Source organism: Aotus nancymaae, unplaced genomic scaffold (genome assembly GCF_030222135.1).
Source record: "Aotus nancymaae isolate 86718 unplaced genomic scaffold, 86718_ANA_hifiasm-v0.15.2.pri h1tg000059l, whole genome shotgun sequence".
Classification (NCBI taxonomy): Eukaryota; Metazoa; Chordata; class Mammalia; order Primates; family Aotidae; genus Aotus; species Aotus nancymaae.
Genome location: NW_026988473.1, coordinates 58,773,253 through 58,788,648, shown reverse-complemented (window position 1 = coordinate 58,788,648; position 15,396 = coordinate 58,773,253). Strand labels below are relative to the sequence as shown.

General features: G+C 44.9%; 2 protein-coding genes across 3 annotated transcripts in view; one reads left to right on the top strand and one right to left on the bottom strand.

Moving 5' to 3' along the window:
• Positions 1–7,605, top strand: part of XRRA1 (X-ray radiation resistance associated 1) — a 103,983-nt gene extending 96,378 nt beyond the window's left edge. For both annotated transcript variants that reach the window (XM_012469661.3, XM_064365292.1), the window contains 5 exons: positions 2,100–2,447; positions 5,257–5,449; positions 6,212–6,327; positions 6,531–6,636; positions 7,041–7,605. In XM_012469661.3, coding sequence (XP_012325084.2) covers positions 2,100–2,447; positions 5,257–5,449; positions 6,212–6,327; positions 6,531–6,636; positions 7,041–7,294 — 1,017 coding nt within the window. In that variant the 3' untranslated portion in view covers positions 7,295–7,605. The remainder of the gene's footprint in view (positions 1–2,099; positions 2,448–5,256; positions 5,450–6,211; positions 6,328–6,530; positions 6,637–7,040) is intronic.
• A 448-nt stretch (positions 7,606–8,053) lies between these two features.
• RNF169 (ring finger protein 169) overlaps positions 8,054–15,396 on the bottom strand; it is a 103,757-nt gene continuing 96,414 nt past the window's right edge. Inside the window, exon 6 of the mRNA XM_021671804.2 lies at positions 8,054–14,903. Coding sequence (XP_021527479.2) covers positions 13,719–14,903 — 1,185 coding nt within the window. The 3' untranslated portion in view covers positions 8,054–13,718. The remainder of the gene's footprint in view (positions 14,904–15,396) is intronic.

Genomic DNA, 15,396 nt, shown 5'->3' with positions numbered 1-15,396 from the left:
TGCTGATCCCAAAAGTTAAATACAGGTATTTCCTTGCCACCCACTCTGCAGCTCACCTCTGTCCAGCCAGGCTCTTGTCCGAAGTCCTCAGAGGACTGGACAAGCATTTGAATTCAGAAATAGAAATTCCAAGGTTTCCATCATCTTTCTCCTTGTCTGTTACCTCCTCTAAAGGATCTGCCCCATCAATTCCCATCAGCCAGCTGGGGAGGGACATAATCCGCTCTCTCCTTTACAGAGCCCTGTGCCCAGGACTCTGTGGAGCACTTGCATCTGTGCTATCCCATAATCCTCACAGCAGATGAGGCAACAGACTCAGAGAGGTGAACTGACTTGTTAAAAGTTAGTGTTGGATCCTAGGGGACGCCCTCACACCTCCTTTCATAAAAGGTTCTAACTTTTGAGCTAAATAAGTTAAATAAACACAGATGCCAGTGGCCAAATGAGAAACAAATCAATGCTTTGTTAATGTAGGTAAACACCCTCTATCCTAGACTGGAGAATGTGGCTTAGTCCTAAGTCAGACTGGGGATGCCTGCATGTCCACAGTGGGCATACAGAGATGGGGCTAGAGATGCAGATTAGACTCCTGGGGTTATTCGGACAAAGGCTGCAGGCCTCCCCTCACACCCAGGCATGGACAGACCAGAGGAGAATGGAGAACCTGCCAGAGCAGGCCTGTAATCAAGAAGCTATGTGAGCCCTTTGCTTGTGAGGACACAAATGGAAAATAAAACAGCCTGGTCTCATTGATGAGCAGTAATCCAGCCCACCACTGAAGCAGGGCCCAGTGACTCAACTTCTGACCAGTTAGGTTACCCATTCCTCCCTTGGGAAGGGGTGGGGAAAGTAGCGGTGGGCTAGAGAAAGAGCATTCCCTCTAGCACTTCTCTCACACATAGCCATGAGAGGGAAGGGGAAATGTCCCTTCCTGCCAGCTGCCAAGCCATGGCGCTTGGTGTTTTAGATGCTGAGGCATGGTGCTGTGCCGTGCCCTATGCCTTGTGGCATGGATTCAGACAAAAGACTCTGGATCCCTCAGGCTTCAAGTATAAACACTGAGGTTCTACATATTTTCCTAAAGGAAATATTTTCCTAAAAAGTAATGTATGTTATAAAACAGCCATCCTTCGCCCTCCTTAGTCCATTAGGTACATTTGCACACACCATTTTATTTGGCGGAACTCTGTGAGAGAGGCACAAGGAGGAAATGGGAGCTCAGAGGATAGAACTGTATTCCAGCCCACATTTTTAACTGCAGTGCTTGGAATCTTTCCACTACACAACTTAACATCTCTCAGTAAAAGTACAGATATAAGTGAACCAAATACCTCTGACAAACAGTGAAAACAATCCACTGTGTAAAGTGGGAGGGAGAAATAACTAAGCCCAGCTGAGGTAAATTGGGCACATGGACAGCTCCTGGCAGCTGAGGCCGAGGAGGAGGGAGAGAATGGCCACAGGCTTTTACTAATTAAGAAAGTTATTTTCTTGGTCCTGAACCTTCAGAGAGAGCTTTCCAATCTTTATATAAAAGGTATAGGGACCAGCATCCTGAAAGGGGCCTGGTGCTGCCATCTTCCAGAAAATACAGGACCATTCCCCAAAAGTGAGGAGACCTGAAGCAGAGAGGTACAGGTCTCTGCTTCAGGAGAGACCTCTCTGGAGTCCCTGGGGAAAGCCCAAGGGCACCGTGTTAAACCCTGATCTGAAAAGCAAAACTACTGAGGGCCAGAGTAACATATGGTCAGAGATGCAGCAGAAAGCCTGGAGCCCAGGACTGGAATTACATCATCGAGGCATTATGGCCGAATCACTCTGTGACTTGGACAGGTCATTTTACCTCTCTAAGCTCCTGTTTCCTTATCTATAAAATTAAGGATAATTATTCATTGGGTAGTTTCAAGGTAGAAATAAACAACTTATGTCATGCATGGGGCACATGATAGATGTCCAACAAGTATGATTTCCCTTTCTGCCTCCCCCTCAGTCCTTACCCAGTGCTCTGGCTGCTATACAAGTGGCCTTAGGCTAGTGAGGCCCAGGAGGAGAGACTCCTGAATAGGAAGCAAACCCATTCTGGCCCTACTCCATGACAGGTGAAAACCGAAATCCCAAAGGTGACGAAGCAGCCGCGGGTGCTCCATCACCCACATGTGGCCACAACCAAGTCTCCCTCAATGGATATGCTAGAGCCAGAGGCAGAGCTGGCTGAAGATCTGCCCACTACCAAAAGCACTTCTGTGGAGCCAGAGATGCCCTCTGAGAGCTTGGAAGCCCTTTCCCTGTCTTGCCGGACTTTCGTGCCACTGCCTCCCATCTGCTCCGACTCCACTGTGCATAGCGGAGAGACCCTGTCCCACCTGAGTGACATAGCTGTCCACCTCAGCCCAGAGCACCCATCAGATGAGAACTCCATGAGCACAGAGTCCGTCTTCCTGACCCAGGTACCTGTATCCAGCTGCCCCTGCCCACTTGTTGCTAGCTCCCACAGGTTCCTGCGCAGCCCTTAGCAGGCTCGACTGCTGTGGACGGCTGGGAGCAACAAGCATGTGGCAGGCCTGGAAAGAAGTCGAGCACCTTGGGCAGGGCTTACAAGCCTCTGGAAGATCTCTGGTCTGAGGCTACTGAGAGGGACACACATGAGGACAAATCATGGTTCTGTGGCACAGACAAGATCTGGGGTCTGACTGGGGTGTGATTCCAACTGGTTTTTCAGAAGGGTTTGCTGTTGTCTATACCTCTCTGCTTCAGGTGTCCTCACTTTTGATGCTGCCTCTGTATCCTGGGAACACACATAGATCAGATGCAGGTCCTGCCCTTGAGGTGCTCTCAGTATAAAGGGGAAGACAGACAAGAACAGCTCATGCAATCAGTGCTGAGACTGACGGAAACCCAGAGGCTAGGAGTCTGGAGGTAGGAGAGATGCCTCTGCCCCAGCCCAGGAGGGCTTCCTGGAAGAGGCTCAACTCAGCTGAGATTTACAGGCTGAGTAGGAATTAAAAAGGTGAAGATATAGCAGGAAGGTCATTCTGGACAGAGGAAACAGCATGAAATGGGAAAGAGGAGGGAAATGAAAATGATACATGCAGGAACCACAAATGTTTAGTATCAGCAGGAGGGTGGCATGTGGGAAAGGTTAATATACGGCTAGAAGAGTTGGCAGGGCCCCCTTGAACTTTATTGCTGTATCATCCCTCTCCCTCATCTCCCTGCCTCCAGTCTTACCCTTCCAGTCTGCTCACTGCCAGATCTTTCCAGGATGTACATCCATCTATCTATTTCTTTATACCAGTTGACTTTTAGTGACATATAAATTTATACAGTATAAAAGTATTTTAAAGAACCATCTCAGAACCTTTTTGGAGCAATGCAGAATATAAACAAGTATTAGATGAAAAGAAAATATGGACAGGGAAGCAACTAGTGAGTACAAGGGTAATTCTATCACTTAAACGTGCACATGATGCACTTCTGCTTTTATAATAAAGATGTACTTTCAAAATGCAATTCTGAGCTCCTAGCAGCCAAAGCAATCCCCATATTGTTCAGGAAAAAAAAAAAAATCTTTTTTTTTTCTTGCCTAATTGTCCTGGCTATAACCTTTGAGATGAATGGAAGCGGTGAGAGCAGATTTCCTTGTCTTGTGCCAGTTCTTAAGGGGAAAGCATTCAGTCTTTCACCATTAATTATGGTATTAGCTGAGGGTTTTCCACAGATGCTCTTTATCTGGTTGAGGAATTTACTTTCTATTCCTCGTTTATTGAGTGTTTTTTAATCATGATGGAATGGGCTTTTCCTATGTCTGTTGAGATGATCATATGGTTTTGATCCTTTATTGATATATACATTAATTGATTTCCAGATGTTAAACCAACCTTTCATTCCTAGGATCAATCTCACTTAGTCATGGTATATAATCCTTTATACATGTTGCTGAATTCAGTTTGCTAATATTTTTTGAGAATGTTTGCATTTACATTCATAAGTGATATTGCTTTATATTTTTCCTTTCTTGTGATGTCTTTCTCTAGTTTGGATTTCAGGGTAATACCTCAGAGAATAAGCCTCTTTTAATTTTTGGAAGAGTTTGTGAAGTATTGGTGTTAATTCTTTTTAAAATGTTTGGTAGAATTCACCAGTGAAACCATCTGGTCCTTGGCTTTTCTTTGTGGGAAGTTTAAAACGTGCTAATTGAGCTTTTTTGCTGATTATAGGTCATATATGTGTGTGTATATATATATATATGTGTGTGTGTATTTGTGTATATATATGTGTGTGTGTATATATATATATACACACACACACACACGTACATACAGGATGGGGTCTCACTGTGTTGCCCAGGCTGTAGTGCAGTGGCTATTCACAGGCATCATCCCACTACTGATCAGGTTGTGAGTTTTGACCTGCTTCATTTCCTACCTAGGCAAGTTCATCTCTCCTTAGGCAACCTGGTGGTCTCCCACTTCTGGGAGGTCACCATATTGATGCCAAACATAGTGTGGACACTCAAGGAGCATAATGCACTATGGCCCAGAACTGGCGGGCTCAAGTGATCCTCCCATCGGAAGATCCTCAGCCTCCTGAGTAGCTGGGACTCAGGCGTGTGTCGCCATGCCTGGTGAGTTATTTTAATAAATAATTACATCCCTACATGACATACAGATTTCTTACAAAGCCATTAGGATAGACTAAAATCCTCTATGGCTTGCCATCAGAGTGAGGATAAAATACAAAATAAAACACTCTCAGCTTGGCATATAAAAGCCCTTACTGATCGGAGCCCTGCTTACCACTGGAGCTGCCTATCTCTTCACACTGTACTCTAACTGTACCAATCTTTAGTTCCCCCAAAATGCACCTTAATGTTTCTTACCTCTGCACCTTTTCTCATGTTGTTCCTTGTCTGCAACAATCATCCTTTCTCATCTCTTGCAGTCCACGCCTCCTCCCATTGCTCCGTAGGGATAGCTCTACTGGCTCTTCAAGACTTAGCTCAGGCTAAGGCATTCCTCCAAGGGAGCTTCCTGGCTAGGTTGCGGCTTCCTCTGGGATCACCCAAAACCACTGTATTCCCTCTGTTAAAGCATTTATCAAAGTGTGTGGTTCTTGTCTGCTTTCATGTCTGCCTCCTTCCCTCCCAGTCTTGTTCTTATCCTTGTCCTTAACAGGGCCCAGCAGAGACCAGCACAGAGATGATGCTTGGAATGTTCATGGAATAAATGAATGAGTGTGTTTTCTTCCTGGGCACAGGTGAGTCAGCTGCCTTCCTCCATCATCCATAGGGAAGATTTAAAGGAGAAAGATCAAAAGAGACCACCAACGGCACCCAGAGAGGTGAAAGGGACTCGGAGGAAGCTCTCAACTTCCTCTCTTCCCAGCAAGTACCACGGCTATGAAGAACTGCTGACAGCCAAGCCTGATCCAGCCTTCATTGAGCCAAAGGGTATGCGAGGGCATATCCTTGCTCTAGGACAAGGGGCCAGAGCAAGTCAGGGCTGAACCGAGGCTGGTGCCAACCTGTCTTTTCCCAACTGGGGTGCTGTCCTCTGTCTAAACACCTGTCAAAGGGCTCCATTTAGGGCATCCTGTATTTGAAGCCCCACATATTGGGACCCCTGTCCTGGCTTGGGCCTTCACTGGCTGATGGGAAACCACAGTTTATTCAGATTCCAATCAGTCTCGGTCTAGCTGCTCTGGATGGAAAAGTCCTCCTCGGGAAAGGTTTGATGAATGAACACCCAGACTGGCCAGATTGTCGAGCTTTGCCCAGCCCAGGTAAGTCCCAAACTGAACAATCCTTCCTATATGGTTTGAGGCAAAGGAGGCAGCTTCATCTGTGTTAATCTGTACTTACAAAGCAACTGGCATTCAGCTGGGCTGTTCTGGGTGTCAGTCCCTGTGATATAACCCTGAGATTAATAGGGTCACATTGGAGCCAACCTTTTCTCCTACTCCAATACTATTTTCCCATTACAGTCTGTGCTATTTTTCCATTGCAATATGGGACAAATACTCACTCAAGAATGATGGAACTTCAGGCACTGGAAAAGATCCAGGAGAAACCTGGGAGTAGTGTTTTCTTTTGGGGACTCTCAAACCCTTTTACATACAGCTGCTGTGAGAACTGAGGAATGAAGCAATCAGGGGAGGCATCTCGGAAGAGGAAGGGGAAGTACCTTGACTCAGTCTTGCCTTCTTGCCCTAGGAATCCAGAAGAATGCACAGGCCCTGCAACACATGCTGAAGCACCCACTCCTGTACCACTCCTCCAAGCCCAAGCTGGACACTCTTCAGAAATCCTATGTTCCCAAAGAAAAACGGGTAAAATTCCAGCTGAGTGTGTAAAGGACCCCTGAGTACCCACCCCCCAGAGGTACAGATGTGGCTGTCACCTTGGGACCCTCTGAGTGCCATGCTTTCCCAGCACCCCTAGATGCTCCCCAGCTTGCTGATTGTATCAAGTGAGGCCAGGAAAGTCTGTGCATAAACCTGGGATAACACCCTCCTCCATGACCTTCTGCCAGGCCCAGAGGATCCCGATTCCACCGCCACGGAAGACTAGAGCCCAGCTGCTGGATGACATCTTCATTCGCTTACGGGATCCCCAGAACATTACAGAGGTTCCACTAGGTATGGCTCTGCCACAGCTGCCAGGATCCCAGATCCAGCAGTTCACTCATCTGCTGGCTAAAGGCAAAGAAACGGCTTGTATCAGTGCAGGAAAGGCCCTTAGAGTGCAACTGCCCTCACTGGTCTCTCTATATAGATGGAGAAACGAAGACCCAGCATGAGGCAGGCAGTTGCCTAAAATCATACAGCATGTTAAGGTCCTGAACCAGGGCTTAAGATAGAAGAGTCAGGAGGGCATACCACTGACTTCCCACTGCCTCAAGCTGGAAAGGCCATTTTTAGCCCCTTACCATCCTCCTGCCACGCCATCCCACTTTCCAAGGGTCTCTGGACCAAATCCTGCTGCTTTTGGCGGGGTGGGAACCAGCATGAACTGGTGCCTTTCCTCGCTTCTTTTCCTGCAGGCGCTGTCCTGCGCCATCGGACAGAGCAGCGGCTCATGAACCAGAAGCAGTACCTGGAGGCCAAGAGGCTGTTGAAGGAGTTCCAGGCACGCTACCAGCGGCTGGTGCGTGGCTCTCTGCAGACAGTGTTGGGGACGACCCCGTTCCCTCCAGCCTGCCCACCGCTGAGTGAGAGCCAGCCCAAGTTCGGCTGCTTCTTAAAGTTCATGGACGAGTTCTGCCAGGACCCCACAACCAGCGACTCACAAAGCTAGGGCTGTGCACCACCTGGCCTGTGCCCCAGCTCTCCCCGAGGGCTCTGTGCCCTGGACTGTACCTCGAGGTTGACCACCCGGCCACAGGCCTCAGCTCAGCTGGGCTCCACTCACTGGCCACAAACTGGCCTCCCCATGAGGATCTTCCTTCCTTGGGCCATGCATGACCTGGTGCCTTGCCCAGTGGCAATAAAGAGTGGGTGCACAGGGGAACAGACTGGGTGCCACATGCATTCTTTCTTGGAACCCTGGCCACAGCAGTATTGTCACACTTCCCTCTAAAAATGGTTTTCTAGTTCAGATGCAACAGGTATACATTTGTTCTCTGTTGTATGAGAAACTGACACCAAGGGGATCTTAAACTCCTGAACAATGGCTCCAAAAAGGGTATTTTTAAAAACCAGATCTTGTGAGTAGATCCCTAATGTGCAGGGAGTGTCATCCCGTACATTCATTCTTTACTGACTCTTTCTTGGTTCCTTCATTAGGAACATGAATAGTTGAATGTGAATATGACAGTAAATTGGAGTAAACTGTAAACTGAAGATAGATAACTTATGCCAAAAGACATAGTTGTAACCAGGGAAACCCCATCCCAGCTCCTAATTTCTACCACTATTATTTTGAATGCCAAAGCAAGACATTCGGCATGGGGCATCTCCCAGAGCACAAACAGCACCCAAAATCCACAGACAGGCTAAACTTAACCCATGTTTCTGTCTGAAATCGTTCTCCAGAGACAAGACTTTGACGACTAGAAACGGAACATTCACGAGTTTCCTTTACTGTATGCTCAACGTGGGCCTTGCCTCAAGCAGGCAAACATACATAGAAGAATGCACTTTGGTACTGTTTAAATAATAACACATCATCCCACTTGATTCCATGCCACGTCATTGCTGGCAAAAGCATCCCCGACAGGGCATGCCCTGTTCAAAGTCCTCTTTGTCAAAACGCTCTTCTGATGAGTTGGAGAGGAGGCAGCCAGCAGTGGCAGTCCACAGGGATCCAGGTACCTTCTCCAATTCTAAAGCAGAGAGCAGGTTGAATAAAACCAATATACAACCTGTTTTCTAGGCAGGAGGGGACAAGGCCCTTAGGACAACTATATTTGTACAAAGAGTTGAGAGTTAACAGTATTATCAGGCTCAAAAGAAAAAACAACCATTCATTGGCATTTAAAATAATTTTTTCCCTTGCATAGTATCTATTCTTCTCTCACTAGGACATTAAGCACTCTGCTGGAGGCTCAGCGTTGGTAAAATGTTTGATGCAAACTTGAACCCTATGAGTAAGAACCCCTGCTCTCACTGGCGGGACAGCTTTGGAGGGTGGTGGTCCCAGCAAGGGGGAATCTGCCTGCTGCCATATTAATCTGGAACTGGGGCCAATAGCTACTCTTGAAATCTTGTATTTGAAGAGTGAGTTCATTGCCTGTTTTACCTTATAGTAAATGATAGGAAAGGAAGATGAACAAACTTTGCATTGCCTTGGCTTCATACTAGTTCTTGATTTAAGACACCAGAAAGGGAGTCAGTCTGCTCAGAGTTTGAGGTTGCCTCTCACGTGATGAAGGTTAAAAAGTTGCCACCTTACTGACAAGGCATTAAAAAAAAATTTACTCACAAAGGAGAAGAGCAACTTTTTTCTTAGGAAGAAAAAAATACTGATAATACATAGAATAACCTGCACATTCAGTCTTGGCACTTTTTCCTTCATCTAATCTGTCTATCTCTAAACTGGTGACCCTTGCAAATACCTTAGTCTCTTTTCTACGATCTTCTTCAGAAAGCTATAGTGGGTAACAATCACGTATAAAGATGCATTTCCTGGATCATCTTCAGAAGAAAATCTATTCAGCACGTTCCCTATAATCTGTACCTTCCACCCCACCCCAGACCTGCTTTCTCTTTGAGAATTCACAACCAACTATGTTTATAGACCAGTTCAAAAGACCACTCTATGAGTTGATGAGGAAAAGGCTGGCTGAGAAAAATTTAAGACCCTAATGAATTTCCAATTTTTAAAGAAAATTTGGCTAGGTGGCTTTTAACACTTAAAATTATTCCAATCAATCAAAATATATCACTTTCCAAGATTCCACATTCATATTACTTATACTACAGAGACGTTCTCTACCTGAGCATGTATTCAGGGGATATAGGTACATTTAACTCTTAACTGAAAAAACCAGGAAGAAAAAGCTATTAAAATAGCCTCCTAAATCATTTCGGGGTATCCCCATCATTCGTGTGTGCATCTGTGTGTATCAAACTTTAATGATTATTTATTCAGACCCTGGAAAACTACACTATAAAATAGGGCACTGGATTGCAAGTTCCTTGTTTGGCTAAAAAAGGGGGTTGGGGAAGAAGCTGTTTAACTTGGATGATTTCCATGCCCATTCCAGCTATACATTCTATGATTGTGATCCAGCCTTTGATTCGTCTCTTTCCGTGCTCTCCTACTAAAGCTAGGCAGGAAAAAGTAAAGGAATCCCAAGTTGCTGCCAGCTCTGATAAGAGATCAGGTTGGGGGAGGGATTAGGTGGTTACTAAATTGAGGTGTGTGCCTCCTCTGACCATGTCAGTGATCCACAATCCACCTCACTTCTTGGGGCTTAAGCTGAAAGCAGTTTTTGAAGAGATGTTAATGTCTTGTAATCACTAGCGGAGAAAATTCATTCTCTTTCCATAACATTACTTAGTAAAAGCAAAGCAGTGGTGCAATCAAATTCACAAATACTGCTGGGGTCTCTAAAATGTAGAATGCAGCCTGCTGGGTGCCTCTCAGTATCCTAAATGGGACCAGAAATGGCTTTCCTAAAACCATAAACTCTCCAGCGACACATACATTCAAATGCATTCCATTTGACATTGAGCTCCTCAAGAGTGTGAACTGCTTTATCTCCACAATCCAGATCAGGGTTGGCACACGTTTGAAGCTCAGGAAATGTTTGTCAAATAGAAAAGAAAAGATGAACAGCCTTGGGTCATCAGCTGCACGAGTCAGGCACAGTGACAGCTTCCCATTTTAGTCAGTTGGCCAGTTTGTAACCGGACAGTAATTAATTAAGAAGCTTTAATCTCTTAAGGGCATTTTTCCTTTAGGGAAAATGAACAAAAACAAAACATTTATCACCAGTGCTTCTTCCAAGCAAAAATGTAAAAATTAAATTAGAAGTTTAAAAAATAAGTGAAGCCTCTTAGGAGTTTCCCTGGCAAGCCTCGCCCAAGAAGACTTAACCTTTTTAAAACAGAGGTAATTATATGAAAGGGGCCAGAGGCTGGATGCATAATCCCCTGATTTTATGCCAACCCAACACCCCCAGCTGACTTCTTCCAGCAGATACAATCAACAGGTCAAGAACATTTTCTCAAAGTATCTTTCCCTCTCTATGGAAAAGAGCTGACGGCCCCCTTTTGAGGGCACATTTCTTGGATTTCCCCTCAGATTGACCTTCACCCTCCCACCTCTCATAACTTCCCCTTTAATAAGGAAAAAACCCATAGACTGCATATATACAAGGAACAGAGTTAGTAAGACATGGGTAATTTGTATGGTGAACTGGACGTCAATGATTTGTGGGGAATTTGTTTTGTGAAATTGTGCATCTCTTATTCTAACTCACAAACCCTCCCCATCATCTAGTTCCTTCCTCGTCCTTTTCTCTTCCTCCAAAAAATCCATCTCAACAACTCGACTTGTGACCAACTTCAGAACCATGGAAGGAGACAGGGAGACTTTTCAGAAAGAAAAAGCATTCAGGTTTTAGTTACTAAGGATGGGAAGCATCTTAAAATACAGATAATACCTTGGTGGTTTTTCCTTCCTCCAGTCAAGCTGACTCAAGATCAAATCTCCTCCCTCCTTAACCTAGACCACTCTACCTATATTTGAAGGACTGTTACTCAGCAGAAGTTTAGAAAAACAACTGTCAATACCATTCGAGGCATCACAGTAGGTACAAGGGGGAAAGGCAGTAAGCTGAACCCAGTGTTTGGAATATTTGCTTAACAAGAATTTGTTCTTCACTCTGCACTTGTTGCAACTGCTATGCAATTCTTAAAATGAAAAGAATTTGGGGAAATATTTAAAATATATATCTTTTATCTATTAAAAATATTTCTTTCTACCAAAGACAAAAATCAATTCCAAAAGAAAAGTGTTTTTCCAATTACTGGAGATATAGAAAAAGATGGCAAGTGGAAAAATAAGTGTCTTTGCTCCTACCAACAAGACTAGCCTTCCAATAATACTAAGATCAAAAAGGAAATGCAGGAAATGGCAGTAACTGGTAAGTTTCCTCTAAGGGCATTTAGAGTAAGGTCGCCTCCCCTGTCTTCTGTAAACCAGAGCCAGTTCTTCAGTTTTGGGCAATACCATGCCCTCCAGCAGCCCCTTGGAGGACATAATTGTTGGTAGGGCCTAGAACTGAAGTAGTGTGACCATAAAGTAATGACATTGATATATGTTTTTAAAACATACATCTGCACATGTGCACGCACACACAGAGCACAGAATACATACATTCAGGTGAGTGATGTTCCCCACCAAAGTAGTCACCAAAGAGATTCTACCTATCTCAATGATGACCACAATGCTTAAGACATCTCTGGAACTTCTCTTTGGGAACTGTTTGGGAATTATGAGCTGTGCAAGAAAATGGCTCTGACTTCTTTACAGCAGCACCCCATTTATTACTGCAAACCCAACTGATAAGCCACCTTCTTTTCCAGAGTCTTCAAATAACTACTGGCTAGTCTCAGACTTAAAATTCTCTTTCCTAACCACAAATAACACTGAAGATCTGCCCTGAGAAGGCAAATCTGAGAGGACTAAAAGGAGTTATACTATCTGCCTTGATCAGTGAGTCACTGTTCTGGACTTTAGCTTCTAGGTCCAGAAGCTGAGGAGGACCTTGGAAGGAGGCTGGAACAGATAACCATTAAGGTCCCTTCCAGTTCTTGCATTTTGGGAGTCAATGTTTCTAGATGTTTCCAGTCTTTGAAGACAGTTCCAGAAATGCTTTCCCCAATGACAATGGCACTGGAAAAACTAAGCAGTATCCTGCTGGGAGGCTACTCAAGTGGGACAACATACACTGGGATATATAAGCTCTGGAAGGTTTGTTAAAATGCCTGTCACATGACTTTATAGTAACAGCTCATACATACACAGGGAATACCAGCCCATCTGAAATTCGCTAAAATCTTATCTTGATCCTTATTCTCAATGAGCCCAGATGGGCAGAAGCACCAAGCACCACCAGGGATGCAAAAGACACATGGTGTCAGCTGCTAAGGAAAATAAAACCCCAAAGGTCCATGGGACTGAATTTACCAGCTGCATCCAGCTAGATACCTTGTTTCCATAGTATTAGAGTTTAAGTATTGTTCTTTGCCCAACTTCAGGGTGAATATTTTGGATTTTAGATCAACATTGCAGATAATCCTTGGCCATGTGAAAAGTAATAATGAAGCCTGATTATAGTTTGTCTCATAGGCTGAAACCCCCAGAAAAACAGAAGGCTGTCAACTGTGGGGATGGGGATAATGCATAGCACATGTTTATCCATCCTGTCGATCTTGTTTGCAAGTGGATTTTGCATTATCAGTGTTCAATGCCCAGCCTAGTGTCCCCTAGGTTCCCCTGGCATGCCCTTAGGTTGTGGTCTATTTGGAAAACCTGTAGAATATTCATGGGTTATGCCACTCAGTAGCTGAGAGAACCGGAACATCTGCATTGCAGTTTCACCATCTAAAAATAGGGCTAATAACAGTTACACGACAGGTCTCTTGAAAAGACCAAATTAAATGATGTCTGTAAATGTACTCTTTCAACTATATAGCATTCATCAAATGTTAGTTTTTAAACAGAGAATGTAAATTAACTTTTGTAAAGGCACAAGCCTAACTGATACAGATAGGTATTTACTTTTGGCAAGGGCTGGGAGAAAGAAGAACATAACCATCTATCATTTTGGATCTGCCAAGGAACTAAATTGTTCACATCTTTGAAAAAGATGGAATTAATTTTTATCTGCAAGGCTGATTTAAAACAATACCCTGCTGAAAGAAGTCAGGAGGTCTATCAGTTTCAGAAGGTATCCCCTCTTTACCATTTCCACCTGTTGCCATTATGCTCCTGAATGAGGCCATTCCAAATCTCATTCCAAGTGGGTGCTGCCAAGTGTGGCCCAGAAGCCCTTAGGGATGGGTCACTCAGGCTTCTGGCCTGGGTCACAGAGAAATGGAGATGCAGTTCCCTTGAATATTGACTACAAAGGCCCTAGAACCTCTCAGAACCATATTAGACAGTGTTTTGCCATTAAAATAAAACCAAAGTGAGCAACACTCAGCACTTCAGGATAATGATCAAGGCTGAAGACCTTTTAAAAATAGGTAACACTGTTCATTGGGTGCTACTTGGCCCCAGCCATGTTGCTGGACCGTAGGAGATACTGATCCACACTTCCTTTTCGCCGGCTCACAGTCCGCCTCTCATTGTCAAACATGCGCTGCAACTGCAGAGCCAACTGTCGGTCTTCTTCCTCTTGCTGAAGTTTCTGCTCCATCTCTCGCAGGACTGGGTCTGTTGGGGCCAGACCCACCTCACCACTGGCTTGCCGCAGTTTTTTAAGGGAGCCATTTTGTTCCAAGTGCTTGGTCTTGCAGTGTCTTTTCCGGCCTCGACGCAAAGAAGGAAGTGGCTCTTCAACTAGGCTGTCGACTAGAACACCATTAGCCAGATCAAAATGATTTAATGTCTTTAATTGTTTCTTTGTTTTGAGAACTCCACCCAAAACACTGTTTTGGGGTAGCACTGAATTAACTGCGGAGATTTTCATGGCTCTGCTTATACAGGTTTTGTCTAACTTGGCATCTGGAGTTGACCGTGACCCCTCAAACTGCTCCCTTTCCAAAGAAGTCCCACTGCTTCCCCCTTTGAGTTCTGAGGAACAGCAGGTTTCTAGTGGGATCTCAGTGCTACTTTTATTATCATTGTCCTGTTCTGCTTTTGTTTGGCTAACAGAGGGGAAATAATCAAGATCAGCAGAGGTGGGTCCAGTATACTCAGAGAGGACCTGCCCACTGGATAATCTTGTATTTACAGCCAGGAGTGGCTTCTCCTTGCTAGAATGGATCCCTTCAGAGCCTAGTAAGTCTTCCCCCATTTCAGGAGCCAGGGAAGTAAGAGTGGCTTTTGAAAGGGTCTTTTTGATCTGCCGCTCCTGAAAGATCTGTTCCCACTTTTTGAGGATCCGTGGACTGGCCTCATAAGAAGTCTGCTTCTGCAGGCTTCTATTTAGGTTGCGTGGCGTTGATTTGATAATGAGGGGACTTAGCACACGGCCATCAGGGAGTCTCTTGGGAGGGGTACATGGTGAGCAGACAATGGGCTTGAAATGGTTTAGTTCTTCGGAAATGCTGTCATTGCTCTCAGGGCTGACAGAACGCTCTGGCTTATGCAGGGAAGCCAAGGATGAAAGGGAGCTGAAAGGTAGACGCTTTTCGATGGTTAAGTCAGGGGCTGAGAGGCAGCGGTTGTTTTGAGTAGACAACAGGACACCAATGATGGGGTTGGAGGCTGGAGTAATAGTTGTGACCTGAAAGAGATTAAAAGATTATGCATTCATACACACATACATATACATTTTCCTTCATCACTCCTTTATGATGGTAGAGGGACAGGGAAGGGAAGGACAAGAAGAGGGATGAAGGGTAATGTGAGACTAAGAAGGGAGAAAATCCCTAACTTAGAAAGCACACCATTTAGCAGAAAATCCTACATACTTGAAACAATTAATAAAACTGAAAATCTGCAGGGGAAAAAAAAACTTATCCAGAGCTTTAAAAAAGGTTTCTCATCCAGTTATGCTGGCTCACACCTCCCAAAGTGCTGTAATGCCAGCATTTGGGGAAGCTGAGGCAGGTGTATCACTGAGACCACTCTGGACAACATAGCAAAATCCCATCTCCACAAAAAATTTAAAAATTACCTGGGTGTAGTGGCATGTGCCTGTAGTCCCAGCTACTCAGTACTGAGAAAGACTACTTGAGCTCAAGAGTTTGAGGTTGCAGTGAGCTATGGTTGCACCA